General features: G+C 49.8%; 1 protein-coding gene across 1 annotated transcript in view; it reads left to right on the top strand.

Annotated features, from left to right (window-relative positions):
- The first annotated feature begins 892 nt into the window (after window positions 1-892).
- The window catches only part of LOC308678234 (TOX high mobility group box family member 4-like), a 33,139-nt gene continuing 15,032 nt past the window's right edge, over window positions 893-18,999 (top strand). The window contains exons 1-4 of the mRNA XM_081345289.1: window positions 893-991; window positions 6,996-7,064; window positions 14,455-14,697; window positions 18,633-18,896. Coding sequence (XP_081201415.1) covers window positions 986-991; window positions 6,996-7,064; window positions 14,455-14,697; window positions 18,633-18,896 — 582 coding nt within the window. The 5' untranslated portion in view covers window positions 893-985. The remainder of the gene's footprint in view (window positions 992-6,995; window positions 7,065-14,454; window positions 14,698-18,632; window positions 18,897-18,999) is intronic.

Below are 18,999 nucleotides of genomic sequence, written 5' to 3'. Positions count from 1 at the left end.
GGAAAGAGCGACGCTCTAGGCAACTCGGAAGTACAAAGTCCGCGGACCCACCCTCTCTCTCTCTCTCTCTCTCATTCAACCGTTGAGAGGGAGGGGGGAAAGAGCGACGCTCTAGGCAACTCGGAAGTACAAAGTCCGCGGACCCACCCTCTCTCTCTCTCTCTCTCTCTCTCTCTCTCATTCAACCGTTGAGAGGGAGGGGGGAAAGAGCGACGCTCTAGGCAACTCGGAAGTACAAAGTCCGCGAACCCACCCTCTCTCTCTCTCAACCGTTGGGAGGGAGGGGGGGAAAGAGCGACGCTCTAGGCAACTCGGAAGTACAAAGTCCGCGAACCCACCCTCTCTCTCTCTCTCTCTCTCATTCAACCGTTGGGAGGGAGGGGGGGAAAGAGCGACGCTCTAGGCAACTCGGAAGTACAAAGTCCGCGAACCCACCCTCTCTCTCTCTCTCTCTCTCATTCAACCGTTGGGAGGGAGGGAGGGAGGGGGAAAGGCTCCGGCTTTGACGTCACATCCGGAAAGACTTCCGCCGGCTTTTTTTTCCCACCCCTCTCAGCCTCGAACGTTTGTGTGTGTGGGGAGGGGGGGCGGTGCGGCCGCTCTACCGCGTCCTCTTCACTGCTCCACGAGGCCTGGGAGCCGCTTCCGGCTCGAGCCTTCGCCGCCTTAACGGCTTCGGCGGGAGCGGGGTGGGGGTTGTCGGGGCGCCCGAGGTGAATTTTACAAGCCGTGGGGAGAGAGCTTCTCCCTCAGTGCCTCCCGCTTTCCCGAACGCTCCCACATTTCCCCCCCCCCGCACCCGACGGCTTTCCCTGAAGGGGGCGGCAACGTAGGGGCGGAAGTGACGCCGTCTCCGGCCGTCGCCTGGCTGTGGGCGGAATCCCTTCCGGTTCCGGTCCGAGAGTCTGGAGGGAGAAAGCAGGAGGGGAGGGGGAGAGTCTGGTGGGGTCTCCCCCCTCTTCGTCGCGGCTCCGAAGCGGCCGCCATGGAGGTGAGGGACCGAGCCGTGGGGCGGTGGCGTGGGGAGGAGGAGGAGGAGGAGAAGGGGTGTTAACGGCTGTCCGCCGTGGGGCGGGAAGGCTGCCCTTTGTGGCTGCCGAGGAGAAGGGGCTCGGGCGTGGGTCTGGGATGGGGGTGGGTGGGGCTGGGGCTGGCATAAAGGGAAGCCGAGGGGCTCCAGAGCCAAAAGGTGGGTTCTCCTCGGGGGGGGGGCTCAGCTTGCTCTTCCCCAGCCTTTCCTGACCTTCCTCTCTGGGGATGCGGGACTACAACTCCAATCATCCTCAGCCGCCCCACTGAGCCAGTCCGGCCAGGTGGGCTCCCGAAACGGATGGATTGGCAGATGCCGTGGGTGGGGTGGGCTGGGTGGGGAGTTGGGGGTTTGGGGGAAAGCAAGGGTGGGAAAACGGGTTACGCTTTTTCCCCATTCTCAGCCCTCCAGGTCCCCGGTTGTCCCAAAGGTGCGTTTTTTCTTCTTTTTTTTTTTTCTTTTTCAGGAGGCAACTGGATTTCCTTGTTTTTCCCTTTGAAGACGTTTCGCTTCTCAGCCCAGAAGCTTCTTCGGCTTTGCCTGGATATGGTGGGGAAGGGGAGGATTTCTACTCCTTGCAGACAGCTGGTCGTTTGCATTCTTTCAGAGCAGGGGTCTTCAAACTTGGCCCTTTTATGACTTGTGGACTTCAACTCCCAGAATTCCTCAGCCAGGCATGCTGGCTGAGGAATTCTGGGAGTTGAAGTCCACAAGTGATGAAAGGGCCAAGTTTGAAGACCCCTGTTTCAGAGAGTCGTGGAGGCCACCTGGAGGTTTATCTGTGGGGGTCAGGGTCACCCGAGTGGTACAAATGGGTGTGGAGCAGATTGCAGGGACCATTTGTACTTCAGTCTGAGATGCAGACAACACAGACTTCTCCGCAACAGCCGGTGCGCCTGTCTTCAGCCGTAATGGCACACGGGGCAAAAAAAACATTCTCCAGCCATGAAGGCTCCACGCGCATTTGCACCACTCAGGTGACCCTGAGGACATAGGTAAACCTCTAGGTGACTTCAGTGACTTTCTAAAAGAATGCAAATGACCAGCTGTCTGCAAGGAGTATAAATCCTTCCATTCCCCACCATCCAGTCAGAGCTGAAGAAGCTTCTTGGATGAGAAGCGAAACGTCTTCAAAGAAAAAAAAGTCCAGTTGCCTCGTGAAAAAGCACCTTTGGGATAACTCTTGCCACTGCTTGTGTTCCCTTCATCGTATGAACATGTGTCCATCAAGGCCGTGTGGATATGTGTATTAATGTTCACTGTGTCTGACAAACTAGGACAGGTATGTCGAACTGCTGGCCCGCGGGCCAAATGCATCACGCTAAAACTGCGCCCACCCCATTGCCGGCAATGGGGGAAAAGTCCTGATATGTCACGTGACGTCTCAGGTTTGACATGCCTGAACTAGAACATTAGGGTGATATGGAAGACAACAGCTGTCGCAGGTATGGGGAGCGCCTTGTTTGGCTCTGTTATAGCTTCTACCTGCCTGCTCCAGTTATCTCGGATTTTGAAGGCTAAAATATCAGGATGTGAAGGTAGTACATGTAGTCCTTGACTTATGACCACCATTGAGCCCAAAATTTATGTTTGCTAAGTGAGCTTTGCTCCATTTTATGACTTCCCTTGCCACATTGATTAAATGAATCACTGCACTTGTTAAATTACTAACATGGTTTTTAAGTGAATCTGGCTTTCCCATTGACATTGATTGTCAGAAGGACACAAAAGGGGAATCACATGATCCCGGGACACTGCAACCATCCTAAATGCATGCCAGTTGCCAAGCATCTGAATTTCGATCACATGAGCATGGGGATGCTGCAAAGGTCCTTAAATGTGAAAATTGGTCATAAGTCACTTTTTTCCAGTGCTGTTTTAACTCTGAACGGTCACTAAACAAACTTGTAAGTCGAGGACTACCTGTATTACTTCTGGGAGGCTAATGGCCTCCTTATTTATACATTGGGGGTATAAAACATCAAAGGAGCATGGGTCAGAGCATGGCCAGAAAGTGCAAAAAGATAATGAGAGAAACAAAAAAAATTATCCTGAAAAATGTGACGGGATCAGCATGACAAATTCTAGATGTAAACAAACACAGAATAAGAACAACATGTTCAGGAACCAAGCCTAGCTTAATCATACGCTATAGGAGAGAAGCCAGCCTATACATTATTATCGAAAGATAATAATTATAGACTGGGTATGTGAAATTTTAATTCCATGTTAATAATGATCAATGAGAAAGCCTTGGCGTTATTTAAATTCAGTGGTTTTCAGTTTTGGCCATTTTTTTCCTCCTAAAGCAGGTGTGACAAATTCACAATGTCACGTGACGTGTTGTGTCATATCGGGACTTTTTTTCCCATTGCCAGCAATGGGGTGGGTGCGGTTTCTCCATGACACATCCGGCCCATGAGCCAGCAGTTTGACACCCCTGTCCTAAAGCTATGTATAATTTTTTTTAGGCTACAATGCAATTAGGCTAGAAATTCCTATGGAGTTTTCTGACAATGGTTAAGAAGGAGTTCACTTTCTGTATGAACGTGTCTGCAATCCTTTGGGATCTTTTACAGTCCTGCTGTAATATTGCTTCCAGGAAGATTGGGATGATTTAGATCAAACACTGGGTATTTTATGCATATGCTTTACAGTTTCCTGTTGGACAAGAGAAATTGGATGGATTTTGTTCATGGATCTTTTTGCTTCCTAGGTTAGGATGGATAGCACTCAACTCTGTGGGAAATCTCTGTGGTTTATGTTAATCCGCAGGAGTTCTTCTACACCAGGGGTGTCAAACTCAATTTCATTGAGGGCCGCATCAGCATTGCGGTTGCCCTCAGGGGGCTGGGTGGGTATGGCCAGGGTGGGCATGGCCTGCTGAGTGGGCGTGGCCAGCTCTACATCGTTCGCATCAAGGGTGCCTATGGGGGCCTGGGCAGGAGTAGGACAGATCTGAGGGTCTCTGGCAGGAGGACGGTCTCTGGGCCAGGGCCAAGGCAGTGGGGGCCGTTCCCTCACTGTTTCCAGGATGGCTTCACGGGCCGCATGAAACCACTTCGCGGGCCTCATCCGGCCCCTGGGCCTTGTGTTTGACATGTCTGTTCTACACAATGGAGGGTTTCATTGTTTATTCTCCTTTAAGATATGGTAGGCTTTTGTCATACATTTGTCCCAGAGCCTGCATGTCACCTTTTGCTGAGAGAGAGGAGTTATGAACCCCAGTGGTACCTGGGGCCCTTGCACATCTACGATCTCCAGTGAAGCTGTGCTGAAATGGGACATGTTACTGAAGCACAGTTCGTGTTCCTGTGGAACGGTATTTCTCAACCTTGGGAACCTGAAGATGTGCAAACTTCCATTTCTGGCTGACGTTCATACAGTTAGAAGCTGTCAAGGTTGAGAAACATGGCAATAGAACAGAGGTGGGAAATTACTTTTCCCACGGAACCCCGTGACAAACTGGCACCGTTGTGGAGGGCTGAACTAAAAGGACTGTGAAGGTGCATAGGCCTGCACGCACATACATAAATTGGGAAGAAAAGAAACAATAAGTCACCTTCGAAATAAAACCAAGGCATGTGGTCCGGACAGGGACAGCCAAAGGGCTGGATGTGGCGCCCAGGTAAAACGCCCAGGTCTGCTCTACAGCGGTGGCGAACCTATGGCACGCATGCCGCGGGTGGCACGCAGAGCCCTCTCTGTGGGCACGCGCACCGTCACTCCAGTCCTAGGCCTTCCACTGGGTTTTATAAAACTTTGTCGCTTTAGGCCTCCTCTGCTGTGTGCAAAAAAAGAAAAAAAAGGATCAATCGATTCAATTTCAACTTCTTGTGGGGAAAAAAAAGATCTGGCAAAGTTGGAATTGATTGATTGAACTTTTTAGTCCCACCCAGTCTGCCGTTACCACCGCAGCCAAGCCCACCCAATGGGCCACACCCACCCAAATGGGCCACGCCCACCTCCCCCCCCCCCCCCGACGACACATAAATGGATTTTGGGTTGCAGTTTGGGCACCCGGTCTCTAAAAGGTTTGCCATCGCTGCTCTAGAATATATGTGACCTCCATAATAAGTGGGGTTGCATTGCCAAGATAAGATAAATTGTCATTTATTTACGGTAATCGCTTGAAAACCAGGTGTTACCTCTTAACACGCCAGGAACGCCAGGTCTCAAAAGGCATCTGAACATTTGCTGGTTGCAAGATGGTTCGCAGTTAAAACACTTACCTGCTCCTGCCGACTGTGGTCGTTTCCCCCTTCCCCCCCCCCCATTTTTTTTTTTTTTTACCGCAGCGGATTTGAAACTTACTAACTGCAGGCTGATGGGCTGCTGTGTTTAGCTCCGGGTCTTTGAAGTAAAAGCAGACTCTTTTGAAAGAAGGAATATCTTGCAAGGGGATTATGTGCCAATGGCGTTTCCAAGGGCAGGTGTCATCCTGCTGCTGCCTTTTCGGAATCCGTAACAGGACCTGTCTCTGCTACTGGGTTTGGAAAAGCTGCTGGGGCTGCAGACGTGAGCAGTGGAAATGCCGTAGCAAGCTTCACGTACGCGCTTTCACCTCAACAACTGTTTTTGGGGGGGGGTTGTGTTTTTTTTCCTTCTCCTCCCTTGGCTGTTGATCCTTTGCTTTGCATTTCTGGAATTTGTGCTTAATTGATGCTTCCCGCGGAAAGGAGCAAACGGCTGTACAGATGATACTTCTGTCCCCTACCTGCAGAATTTTTTTTTTTAAGTCCTTCCTGGCCCAGCCAAAGTTTCCAACACTGCGACATTGATTGCCCCAAGGCTTGTGATAAAGAGAAACACTTTGTGGCACGGCCTTTGTACGTAAAGCTGACCCAGCCAGGCTGTGAGTAGAGAATCCGTATTAACTCTGCTCTGGGATAGTTTCATGACTTACATTTTCCAAGCGATTCAAAGGCAGTTTTACAAAGGAGCATCTTTCGATGAAGATTCTCAAATCATCCAGGCAGAGATGTCAGAAGTGGTCTGAAGGCTGAATCGTGGCAGTTTGGGTCCCGTCGCAATGATTCAACTTTCAGAGTGTCATTTGCACATTCAGTTGTCAATGATCCTATGCCAGTCACTGGCTGTGTTCCCCATCATCATCATTGTTAAACAAGGTTTGTTGAATAGGTCAGTAGGCTCACCTGTCACGCGAAACCAGAGGGTTTGACTTCTAGAGCAGGGTTAGGCAACCTTGGCCCTTTTATAACTTGTGGACTTCAATATCCAGAATTCCTGAACCAGCCATGCTGACTCAGGAATTCTGGGAGTTGAAGTCCACAAGTCATAAAAGAGCCAAGGTTGCCTACGCCTGTAATCTCTAGACCAGGGGTCTTCAAACCTGGTCCTTGGATGACTTGTGGACTTCAACTCCCAGAATTCCTCAGCCAGCATGCCTGGCTGAGGAATTCTGGGAGTTGAAGTCCACAAGTCATCCAAGGGCCAGGTTTGAAGATCCCTGCTCTAGACCAAGACAGTTGGGCTCACGTTTTGCCAAAGCCATGCAAACCATAGTGTGGCTCAACCTCATGTCTGATTGTTGTCTTTGTCTCTTTGTGCAGTTTTGGCAACTTTAAGACACGGGGGGGGGGGCGGACTTCAACTCCCAGAATTCCTCAGCCAGCATAGCTAGCTGTGGAATTCTGGGAGTTGAAGTCCGCAAGTTAATGTTTGCCAAGTTCGGAGCCCCCTGTCTTAGTGTACCAATTTACACTTTTGTAAAAGTGGCTATGAAAAACCCTCCATGACAGTCTGACACACACACCCCCCTTGACAAAAAGATAGTGAATTCATTCTTGAGGGGGCGGGCAGGAAACAGTTCTAAAACTGCAATAGGTTTCATAAACTCTAGCTATACAAATGTTGTGGCTTTATCACAGCCGCTTCTGTTGTGTTTCTGGTTTAAGATAAGGGAAGTGAAACTGATTGACGATGTTTTCCTTTCTCTCCTAAGTTCCCCGGGGGAAATGAGAATTACCTGGCTATCACAGGGACGACCCACCCTTTCCTGTCAGGGGCTGAGGTGAGACGGCAACCAGGCTGGTATTTTGCTTGCACGGAATGTGGGGGGGGGGGACAGCGGGCGGCTCTGCTGCGTGATTGGACTCGGAGTCAAATGGACAATTTGTAGTTTTAAGGTATAGAGCAAGATCACCTGGACGCCGAAGGCCGCTGATCTAAGTTGCAACGTTAGCTTATTTGCAAATGCTAGAAGTTCAAAAGTCAGGCACTTTCAACCGGACGATTTTCAAACACGGGCTGCTTAGTGAAGGCCAAATGCTTACAGATGATTGGATGCTTACGAATGTAACTTGCCACTGGGAAGAAGATCCTTCTATCTCATCTCCTCCCCCAGATTGATGTGCTAAAAATTTATTTATTTTATTTTAATCCCATTTATATCCCGCCCTTCTCCGAAGACTCAGGGCGGCTTACAAGCTTAGCAGTAGCCTTCATTCTATGTATATGCCTGCTTATTAGGGCTTTCACACACACCCCAAGCGGCATTATTACAAAGTCAGCTTAATTGCCCCCAACAATCTGGGTCCTCATTTTACCTACCTCGGAAGGATGGAAGGCTGAGTCAACCTTGAATGACTTGAATGGTCGTTTTATTAATCCACCTAAACTTGGTTGCTGGTTCGGCCCAAGCTTACGAAGTCAAGCGCTCCTCAATTTCTTTCACCGTGCCCTTCATAATTTCATCTGCACGTATTTTCATTCAAAGCCCGAGAAAACCACTCCTTCCCTTTTCAACCCAGGTGCCAGGTTTAAATTTAGAAACCACACTTTCCTGATACAAGGGGGAAGGAGACTTTTTTTCCTTCTTCTTCCCATTGACGTAACGAAAAATAAACTCGCAACAGAAGAGCACAGGTGACGTTTCCGTAGAGTTAAAAACTCTTGAAGTTTGAAAAAAAAATTTTTATTTTTTTTTGCCAAGCTGAAAGACCCTGGTGAGATGAAGGTGCAGTTGGGAAGCAGTGGCTGTGCTGTGGATGATGGGATTCCCCTTCTCTGCCCTTGCTCAGAGCACAGTTCCTTTATTTGCTCAGGGTCCAGGCTGCTGCTGCTGCCGCTGCAATTTTTGGTTCATTGGTTCCTTGCTTCCCCCCTGCTTTTGGGGTTTCTTCCTCTATCGGATTGGTTATCTTACAGCTTCAAGGGATGAAGTCATTTCAGGATTGGTGGATGCCTGTTCCGCAGCTCGGCTTGGGAATGACCGATTTCCAAGAAGGGTGTTAGAAATGCACGTTTAAAAGATCGTCTCATCCTACCTTCCCAAGTCCTTGCGTCCGGAGCCATGTTTGTTTGTTTATTTATTTATTTATTATTGGGACTTACATGCCGCCCTATCTCCCGAAGGACTCAGGGCGGCTAACAACAATAAGTTTAAGTTTATTGAATTTATATACCTCCCTTTTCCCGAAGGACTCAGGGCGGTTTACAGGGCATTTAAAACAACCAGTACAAAAGTTAAAAACAAATTAAAAAAAGATTAAATCATCCCTAAAATTAAAAACCCCAGTTAAAAATTCTCAGCCTGGGCCGGAGAGCTCAAAGAGCCAGGTCTTCAGGTCCCGGCGAAATGAACGAAGGTCGGGGGCAGTCCTAAGCTCCACGGGCAGCTGGTTCCAGAGGACAGGCGCACCCACAGAGAAGGCCCTTCCCCTGGGTGTTATCCACCGGCAGTCTTTTACCGGCGGCACCCTGAGAAGACCCTCCCTGTGTGAGCGCACTGGACGAAGGGCACTTGATGCCGGCAGCAGGTGTTCCCTCAAGTATCCCGGACCCAAGCCATTTAGGGCTTTATAGGTCATCACCAGCACCTTGAATCTCACCCGGAGGGCAACCGGAAGCCAATGCAGCTCGCGGAGTAGAGGTGTTACATGGGAGTATCGGGAAAACCCCATCACAACTCGCGCGGCCGCATTCTGCACCAGCTAAAGCCTCCGAGTGGTCCTCAAGGACCACAAATGTTAAAAAAGATTAAACTAACAAGCCCCAGTGATAAAATATTAAAAACATTTTTTTAAAAAAAACCCTTATCGTCAGTCCAGGTCAGCCTGATGGAAAAGAAATGTTTTAAGGTCGCGACGAAAGGACCGGAGATCCGGGGCCATCCGGAGCTCAAGGGAAAGTTGGTTCCATAGGGCTGGCGCTCCCACAGAGAAGGCCCTCCCCATGGGGGTCACCAGCCGACATTGTCTAGCCGACGGCACCCTGAGGAGACCCTCCCTGTGTGAGCGCACCGGGCGATGGGAAGTTGTTCCTGGCAGCAGACGGTCCTGCAAATATCCCGGGCCTAAGCCTAAGCCTCAACTGGCGAAAAGGGCAAAACTAGGAAAATCAGCTTTGCATATGTAGCTCTCTCGGTCCATGTAACAAAGACACTTTGGGGGGGGGGAGAAGAGTAACTTACGACCGATCCTTGCACTAATAAGCATTGCGGCATCCCCACAGTCAAATATCTCTGGAGATCCTGCAAGGGATAGAAATCCTTTTAATTCCCCAGCATTTAGTCGGAACTGAGGACGCTTCTTGGGTGAAAAGCAAAACGTCTTCAAGGAAAAAGCACCTCTGGGATCCCTGCAGAGAAATCGTCAGAATTTGGGCACTTGGCCACCGAGGTGTACTTATAATGGTCGTAACTGTCCCGGGATCATCTGATCACCATTTCAAATGTTCCCAGCTGGCTTCTGTCAAGCGAAATCAATGGGGGGGAATGCTGGATTTGCTTTATTGACCATGTGATCCAGTTAACAGCCACAGTGGTTCACTTACAAACCTTGGCAAAAAAAAAGTTGTAAAATCTCCCTCAATTGTCTTGCTTAGCAACAAAAATTCTGGACCCAACTGTCGTTAAGTGAAGGACTGCGTGTAATTCAGCTCCCACAAACAATTCCCACCAGTTGCACAGCAAGCAGGACTTTTCTCTGACAGACACTTCAAGCCTCCTACAGGACAATAATAATTCATCATAATATCTATGTATTAAATTTATGTGTTCCCTGTCTCATATCGAACGACTCTGGGCGGATTGATAAGAATGAAAGAACTGTTTTTAATCTACAATCTGGTTGTGGGGAAGTTGAGAGAAATATTTTGGAAGAATGTTGAATTCTTCCACAGCGTGTTGGACACCTGAGCAATTTATATTCATGTTGATGGACTTGGTATCACGCTTGCTCAAATATTAGCATTTTTACCTGTTTCGTCAAGTCTTGCTAATATAAAGGTAAAGGTAAAGGTTCCCCCGCACATGCGTGCTAGTCGTTTCCAACTCTACGGGCCGGTGCTCCTCTCCATTTCAAAGCCGAAGATCCAGCGCTTGTCCGAGGATGTCTCCGTGGTCACGTGGCTGGCATGACGAGACGCCAAAGGCGCATGGAACGCTGTTACCTTCCCACCGTAGTGGTCCCTATTTTTCTACTTGCATTTTTTACGTGCTTACAAACTGCTTGGTTGGCAGAAGCTGGGACGAGTAACAGGCGCTCACTCTGCTATGCGGCACTCGGGATTCGACCCGCCAAACTGCCGACCTTCTGATCAACAAGCTCAGCGTCCTAACCCACTGAGCCACCGCGTCCCCTTGCTAATATAGTACATCGCTAATAAGTAAAGAGAGTAGAGCAGGGGGTCTTCAAACTTGGCCCTTTTATGACTTGTGGACTTCAACTCCCAGAATTCCTCAGCCAGCATGTCTGGCTGAGGAATTCTGGGAGTTGAAGTCCACAAGTCATAAAAGGGCCATGTTTGAAGACCCCTGGAGTAGAGGTTGGAGAAAGCATAGCCTACCGGTTGTAAGTAAATGACTAAAGATACAGGTAGTCCTTGACCTACGACCCAAAATTTCTGTGGCTTAAGTGAGACATTTTGCTCAGTGAGTCTTGCCCCGTTTTATGTCATTTCTTGCCACCGTTGTTAAGTGAATCACCGCAGCCACACGGTTGTTAAGTGAATCTGGTTTCCCCATTGACTTTGCTTGTCAGAAGGTTGCAAAAGGGGATCGCATCACACACACTCACACACACACGGGGACACTGCAACCGTCATCAGTCTTGAGTCACTGGGCAAGCATCTGAATTTTGATCCCTTGTCTATGGAAATGCTGCAACGGTTGTAAGTGTGAAAAACAGTCACTAGTGACTTTTTCCCCTAGTGCCGTGGTCACTTTGAACGGTCACTAAATGAAGTGTCAGAGGGACGCAGTGGCTCAGTGGGTTAGGACGCTGAGCTTGTCGATCAGAAGGTCGGCAGTTTGGCGGGTCGAATCCCGAGTGCCGCGTAACAGAGTGAGCGGCTGTTACTCGTCCCAGCTTCTGCCGACCTAGCAGTTCGAAAGCACGTAAAAAATGCAAGTAGAAAAATAGGGACCACTACGGTGGGAAGGTAACAGCGTTCCGTGCGCCTTTGGCGTCTAGTCATGCCGGCCACGTGACCAAGGAGACGTCCTCGGACGAGCGCTGGCACTTCGGCTTTGAAACGGAGATGAGCACTGGCCCCTAGAGTCGGAAACGACTAGCACGCATGTGCGGGGGAAGCTTTACCTTTAGTTTTTTAAATGAAGTGTCGTAAGTCAAGGACTTCCTGCAAACATAAGGAAGCATCTAGATATGTAGGAGGACCAATTGTCGTGGCCTGTCATGATCGCCACGCAGGTCTAGAAGCGGGACGGATTCCTGTAGAAGCATGTTAGATGTGCTTAAGAATGTTGGTTGCCCTTCAGCCTGAGCCAATCCTGAAATGAAGGACTCATGACTGCAGACAGGAGCCAATCTGGAAAGGAGGGAAGCCAAGACGGGCATATACGAGCACCAATGAAGCAGCTGGTCTTATGAGATGCCGGGCAGCAGCCTGGATTCTTAAAAGAGGAAATAGAATTTTTTTTTCTTTCTGAGTAAGAATCAGAAGGCATTTCACAACTGCTGCACTCGTTCTCCTCTCAGCCCAGCGTCTGTATCTTCCATTTCTGCGTCCGCCTCTCCGGTAAATTTGTTTACGTGAAATTCTCTCAGGGCTTATTTTATTTTATTTTATTTTGCTGGTGGATTTAATTCATTGCCTCTGTGTAAAAAAGTCGCTCGATACCCGGGCAAAGTAGATTTAATTCGGCTTAGCTTTCTTATCTTTGTTCACCACTCCGATTTAAAAAGGAAATGAGCCTGCTGAGAAGATTCTGCACATGTTGGGTTATAAATAGTGCTAGAAAAGTTACAGTCGTTGAATAAAAACACCTAAGTGAACCAGACTCACCCAGAGCCTTGGCATATGAGACCTGCTGAGAGGTTTGTGTTGGCTTGTTTATTTCGACTTTATAACCTATCAACCGTAAGGACATTCTGGTTGTCTTCTTAGTGGCAAATTACAGGCAGACATTATATAATAACATTGGCCGGGGGGAGGTTTCTTTACAATAGCATCCAGCCCTTGGCTTTGGGCAACCTTCTCTAAGTCAGGGCCCTTCAACCTTTTCACCCATTGTACCACTTTTAGGATATGGCAACATCCGAGTACCACCAGTTACCTTGCAAGGTGTCAAAAACTTGACCAAAAAAGGAAAAAGGAAAAAAGTGATGAAGTACAGGTAGTCCTCGACTTACAACAGTTCGCTTAGTGACTGTTCGAAGTTACAATGGCCCTGAAAAAAGTGCCCCCCCCAAGCCACAGCCGAGCAAGACACCTGCCTGCCCACCCGGCGGCGGTCTTCCTCCTGTCTGAGGTTTTCATTGTTGTGAGCATTTCTGTTGAGGATTGGCAGCAGGGGTGGGGTGGGGTGTATTTGGTTTTTATTCCCCCCCATCTGCTGGGTGATTGCAGCAGGTTTTGGTCACTTCACATGACCCTGGGACACTGTGACCGTCATAAATAGGAATCAGTTGCCAAGCGTCTGAATGTAAATCACAAGACCCTGGAGATGCTGCAACATTCCAGCTGATCGGCGCTTCTTCTGGGCTCAGAAGTGCCAGGATCAGTGCCGAGCTCCAGCTGGAGCCTGGCACTGATCCTGGCGCTTCCGCTAAGCCCTGATAGCCCTGCAGCTCCAGTCGTCTCTCGCTCAGGCTTGTGCGGTGCTGCCCCCGGTTCAGCTCATTCCCCTCCCCCGCTACCACTTTTCTAGGATGGTTGCGTACCACCTGCCAGGTGCCAATGTACCACAGGTGGTACCCGTACCACTGGTTGAAAAGCCCTGCTCTAAGTCTTAATAGCAAGGGCAAACCTGTTTCTCCTAATTGAAGGAAAAGCCCAAAGACCCCCTTCCCCTAAAAATTTAGCATCTGTTAAGGAATTCCTATTTTAGCTTTGCAGACATTTTGCTGCTAGAATTTAAGGGGTAATGGTCAGGAAAACCTTCAGGAATGCTCGCTCCAATGACACCCCAAATGTAGTTATGGAATAAGGTAATTGGATAGAAATGGAGAATCCATGGGTAGCAAATGCTGGAAATTTTGTAAATGCTGATTATATTGTGGCCCTGAAAAAGTGATTTGCGGCTGTCGCAGTATCCTTCTAGTCACATGATCAAAATTGCATTGCTTGGCAACCAACACGTATTTACGATGGTTGCAGTGTCACATGATCACCATTTGCAAACACACCCACACACACACCCCAGGCTACTTTTGACAATGCGGGAAGTCAAATGCATTTAATGATGGTGCGATTTGCTTAACAAGATAGGTCACAAAATCGGGTGTGATTCACTTAAAAATGCATTGCTTAGTGACCAAAATCCCAATCCTAGTTGCAGTCATATAATAATAATTATAACAATAATAACAATACATGAATGTTGCCCGACTCTTCAACAACTCTGGGTGCTTCCCTGAAGTCTCCAGCTTGACTTTTATTTTACTTTTTTTAAATCCGTCATTTAAAAAGAATCAGCTCTCTGATGAAAACCCCGTCAACATCCAGCTCGAGACTCCAAATAAAACTCAAGATTAAATCCGTTTCCCAAAAACGTCCAGTTTATTGAATACACTGCGTGGTTATGTCAAAGTAAGAACTAATTCTGAAGCTCCCACACCAATTCACAGACTTAAAACAATATTTTTCCCAGCGAAAGCCCCATGTAATCCACATCAAGAAGTCCACTTTGTTATGGGAACCATCTGCTTCAATTCCACACCTGTTCCGGTGTCCTTGACAAGGCTTCAAGCTCCCATGGTCTGTAGCTGAATTGAAGAAGTTTCGTTTCTCCGTCTACCCACTTGAGAATAAACCTCTCCACCCCCCCTTTATCTAAAGGCAAGTTGAAACGCACAGGCTAAAGTTTCATGCTTGACACCCCCTTTTTCCCTCAAAAGTCCAGGGGGATTCTCTTACCACTGTAGGCAAGACAACTAGGTGAGCGACCTAATACGGCTTGAATTAAACTTTCTTCTCTCTCCTTTTTTTGCCTCACGCAGACTTTCCACACGCCAAGTCTGGGGGACGAAGAGTTTGAGATTCCACCCATCGCGCTGGACGCTGACCCTTCCTTGGCTGTTTCCGATGTGGTTGGGCACTTTGAGGACCTGGGTGACCCGGTGACTGCCCCCGATGCCACTTTCTCGGCCCAGTATGGGGTTCAGGCCCTTGACATACCTGTGGGCATTAGCCATAGCCTTATGGAGCAAGGGGGCGGGCTGCTGAGCGGTGGGCTAGCCATGGTAAGCCAAACATCATAAGAACAGGGCTTGGAGAGGTGGAACGGGAAGGTGGTTTTCTGTTGCTGATTCGACAGCAGTTTATTTACTTATGAAAGTGATTCAGAATGCTGATTATCACCGTCTTTCAGCAGCATCCTAAAGCACTGTGAAGCAGTATATAAGTTTCAGTGCTATTGCTGTTTCCCTCCCTCCCTCCCTCTCTGCCATTTCTTTTCCCTCCTTTCCCTCCCAGTGGTTAGAATGCGGTATTGCAGGCAAACTCTGTCTACTGCCAGCAGTTCGATTCTGACCGGCTCATGGTTGACTCAGCCTTCCATCCTTCCGAGATCGGTAAAACGAGGACCCAGATTGTTGGGGGCCATAGGCTGACACTGTAAACCGCTTGGAGAGGTCTGTAAAGCAATATGAAGCAGTATATAAGCCTTAAATGCTATTGCTATTGCTAAGAAAATAGTTAAATTGAGAGTTTAAAGGGCGTTTTTCAGTCCTTCCTCAAGGCTAATGAAAAATAAAAATAAAATCAGCCCTTCAGTTCGGCAGCGAGGACATTCCGAACAATGAGATAATTGTGAAGGCCCATTTTGTAGAGCTATGAGATGGCCTTCGACAGGCAGGGATTTGCTCCTCAGTGGATCCCAATTAAGTAGCTGGAGGAAGAGGCTGGCAGACAGCAAGAGCAATAGCGCTTAGACTTATATACCGCTTCACAATGCTTTACGGCCCCCTCTAAGCGGTTTGCGGAGTCAGCCTATTGCCTCCAACAACCTGGGTCCCCCTTTTACCAACCTCGGAAGGATGGAAGGCTGATTCAACCTTGCGCCCGGTGAGACTCGAGCTGCCAAACTGCTGGCAGCCGGCAGTCAGCAGAAGTAGCCTGCAGTACTGCGTTGTAGCCAATGCGCCACCAGGGCTCGTGTATTTATGAAAATTTATATGGCTGCCCAATTCACTCTCAGTAACGGCAGGCTTACAAAGATAAAAGCCCAAATTCAAAAACCTTAAAAAAAAAGCAATAACGACCCCACTCTGGGATCCCCAGGCCCATTGACAGAACTGGGTCTTCGGGGTTTTGCAAAAGAGCATCAAGTGGGGTTCGACCTTACCTGCGCAGGGATCATGTTCCACAGGGAGGGAGCCACCACGGAAAAGGCCCTTCTGCTTGGCCCCGCTAGAGCATGGGTCGGCAACCCGCGGCCCTGGAGCCGCATGCGGCTCTTTCAGCCTCCCCCTGTGGCTCCCAGTCCTCCGCCATTTGCAGAGACAGAGGCAGAGAGAGGCACTTGCACTTCTCTCTCTCTCTCTCTGTGTGTGTGTGTGTGTGTGTGTGTGTGTCTGTAAAAAAGAGGGTGGCCTCTCGCCGTTCTCGGAGAAGCTAACAAGCTTATTGGGCCGGGCTCCTGCCTTTGCTGCGTCTCCACAGGAAGCAGGAAGCAGCAGAAAGCAGCGGCTCTCAAGGGCAGGAGAGCCAGCCCAATAAGAATGTGTGTCAGCTTGTCCGAGAACAGCGAGAAGTCAGCTTGCCAGGTGAGCAGAAGATCGGAGAGAGGGAGAGAGAGAGGTGGGGGAGAGAGGGAGAGAGAGAAAGAGGGAGGGAGAGAGAGAGAGAGACCTCATGCACAGCAGCCTCTATTTCTTTTTAAGTAAACTCCTCAATCAAGCTCCTCCCCTTGCCTGCACGCGCACCCATGCGCGTGCGAGTTTTGCGGCTCGCAGTGTTTTTTTTCTCTCTCTCTGGGAAACGGGTCCAAGTGGCTCTTTGAGTGTTTAAGGTTGCCTACCCCTGTGGCCCAAGGATCGCGGTGGCTCAGTGGGTTAGGACGCTGAGCTTGTCGATCAGAAGGTCGGCAGTTTGGCGGGTCGAATCCTGAGTGCCGCGTAACAGAGTGAGCACCTGTTACTCGTCCCAGCTTCTGCCAACCTAGCAGTTCGAAAGCACGTAAAAAATGCAAGTAGGAAAATAGGGACCCCTACGGTGGGAAGGTAACAGCGTTCCATGTGCCTTTGGCGTCTAGTCATGCCGGCCACATGACCACGGAGACGTCCTCGGACAAGTGCTGGCTCTTCGGCTTTGAAACAGAGATGAGCACCGGCCCCTAGAGTTTTTACTCCTGTGGACCTGCTTAGGTTAGGGGACTTTTAGCATTCCCTGCCTGTCTTTCAAACTTGTCAAGATGGAATGGGGAGACCCAAGGTCCCCCAAACCATCTCCTGGCCATCTCTGGCTTATCTTTGTGGCATGCCGATGAGGACTTGGCCCTCCCGTTGTCATTGCTTAAGAAACAGCCAGATTTCTTTCCTCATGCTTTGAATCGGTCCAAGGTTTCAGATTGTTGAGCTGTTCATTCTAATATTTTAACTTTACTTTTCAATCAGCCTAGCAAGGGGTCAAAAACCTGATGACCAAAAAAAAAAAGGAAAAAAGTGATGAAGTACAGGTAGTCCTCGACTTACAACAGTTCGCTTAGTGACTGTTCGAAGATACAATGGCCCTGAAAAAAGCCCGCCCCCGAGCCACAGCCAAGCAAGACACTTGCCTGCCCGCCCAGCGGCGCTCTTCCTCCTGTCTGAGGTTTTCATTGTGAGCATTTCTGTTGAGGATTGGCAGCGGGGGTGGGGTGGGGGGGTGTTTGGTTTTTATTCCCCCCCCTGTTGGGTGGTTGCAGCAGGTTTTGGTCACTTGACATGACCCTGGGACACTGTGACCATCATAAATATGAATCAGTTGCCAAGCATCTGAATGTAAATTGCAAGACCCTGGAGATGCTGCAACATTCCAGCTGATCAGTGCTTCTTCTGGGTTCAGAAGCGCCAGGATCAGCGCCGAGCTCCAGCTGGAGCCTGGTGCTGGTCCTGGTGCTTCCGCTGAGCCCTGACAGCCCCGAAGAAGCACTGATCCTGGCGCTTCCGCTGAGCCCTGACAGCCCTGCAGCTCCAGCCATCTCTCGCTCAGGCTTGTGCGGTGCTGCCCCCGGTTCAGCTCATTCCGCTCCCCCGCTACCACTTTTCTAGGATGGTCGCGTACCACTTGCCAGGTGCCAATGTACCACAGGTGGTACCCGTAGCCCTGGTTGAAAAGCCCTGGCCTAAATTTAACACAAGGTCATGGGAGGTAAGTGGGGCGAGATGTCACGCTGCTGATCTCACGTGTTCTCATGGGACTTTAGGCCTCTGTTCTCTGCAACAGTGAACGGAACCAAAGCCGGAGGACGCTTGTGTGTTTCGATCCGGCTGCCGGAGGCCTTTTCCAGGCCTCTGCCGACCAGATCGGAGGTCGGGGAAACGCTTCTGCGTCTCTCCAGAGGCCGGATTTGGGCGTTTTCCAGGCCTCTGCCACCCGGAAGTGATGCCAGGGGATGCTTTGGCCCTCTGGCAGTCGGAGGCCTTTTCCAGGCTGCTGCTGCCCATATATGAGGCCAGGGGATGCTTCCGTGGCCCTCCGGTGGCTGGGTCCAACCTCCAGAGGGCTGCAGAAGCGTCCCCTGGCCTCACTTTTCCAGGTGAGTCCAATGTGGCAGGAAGGGAAGGGGCAGCATGAGGTATCTTAATGGGTCAGGAAGGCCTTGGGGGCCTGTTCCATCACTTGGCCCTCCATGGCCTTCCCTCTCCTGAGATACCTCATGTTCACTTAACGAGCCACTCCTGCTTATGGTACGAGATTCACTCCCATGAGTGAATAACACTCTGAACTCGAGGACTACCTGCCAGAACACTCGTAACTTGAGGACTACCTGCCAGAGCACTCGTGACTCGAGGACTACCTGCCATAGGGAATCCTGCTGGTGTGTTTGAGGAAAATAACCCAACCAAGTTGAGTCTGCAGAGCAGAGGTGGTGAACAGCTGAAAGCCCAACTAAAACGGCGCCTAGTTTCATAGCAGGGATTGCCCCACAGTGGTCATCTATGTTCTGAATCTTAACTTTTTACCCTTTTTCTAGGATTTGGATCACCCCATGGGAACCCAGTACAGCGCCAATCCACCTGTCACCATTGACGTGCCTATGACAGACATCAGCACTGGCCTCATGGGGCATGGGCAGCTGACCACCATCGACCAATCAGAGCTGAGCTCTCAGCTGGGACTCAGCCTGGGTGGAAGTTCGATCCTGCCCCCCACGGCCCAGTCCCCTGAGGAGCGGCTGACACCCGCCCCTTCACCCTCCAATTCTCTGCAGGAGGAGGAGCCAGAAGAAATCAGGCGGGTTAGTTTTGACGGGCTGGCTGTGGAGATGTGGAGAATTTGGGGGGGGGGGTTCCTCAGTGCTCTTTGAGCTCGACTATTTTCTTGCAGACATTTCATTACCC

Source organism: Vipera berus (genome assembly GCF_964194415.1).
Source record: "Vipera berus genome assembly, chromosome: Z".
NCBI lineage: Eukaryota > Metazoa > Chordata > Lepidosauria > Squamata > Viperidae > Vipera > Vipera berus.
This window is presented reverse-complemented; position numbering and strand designations above follow the sequence as displayed.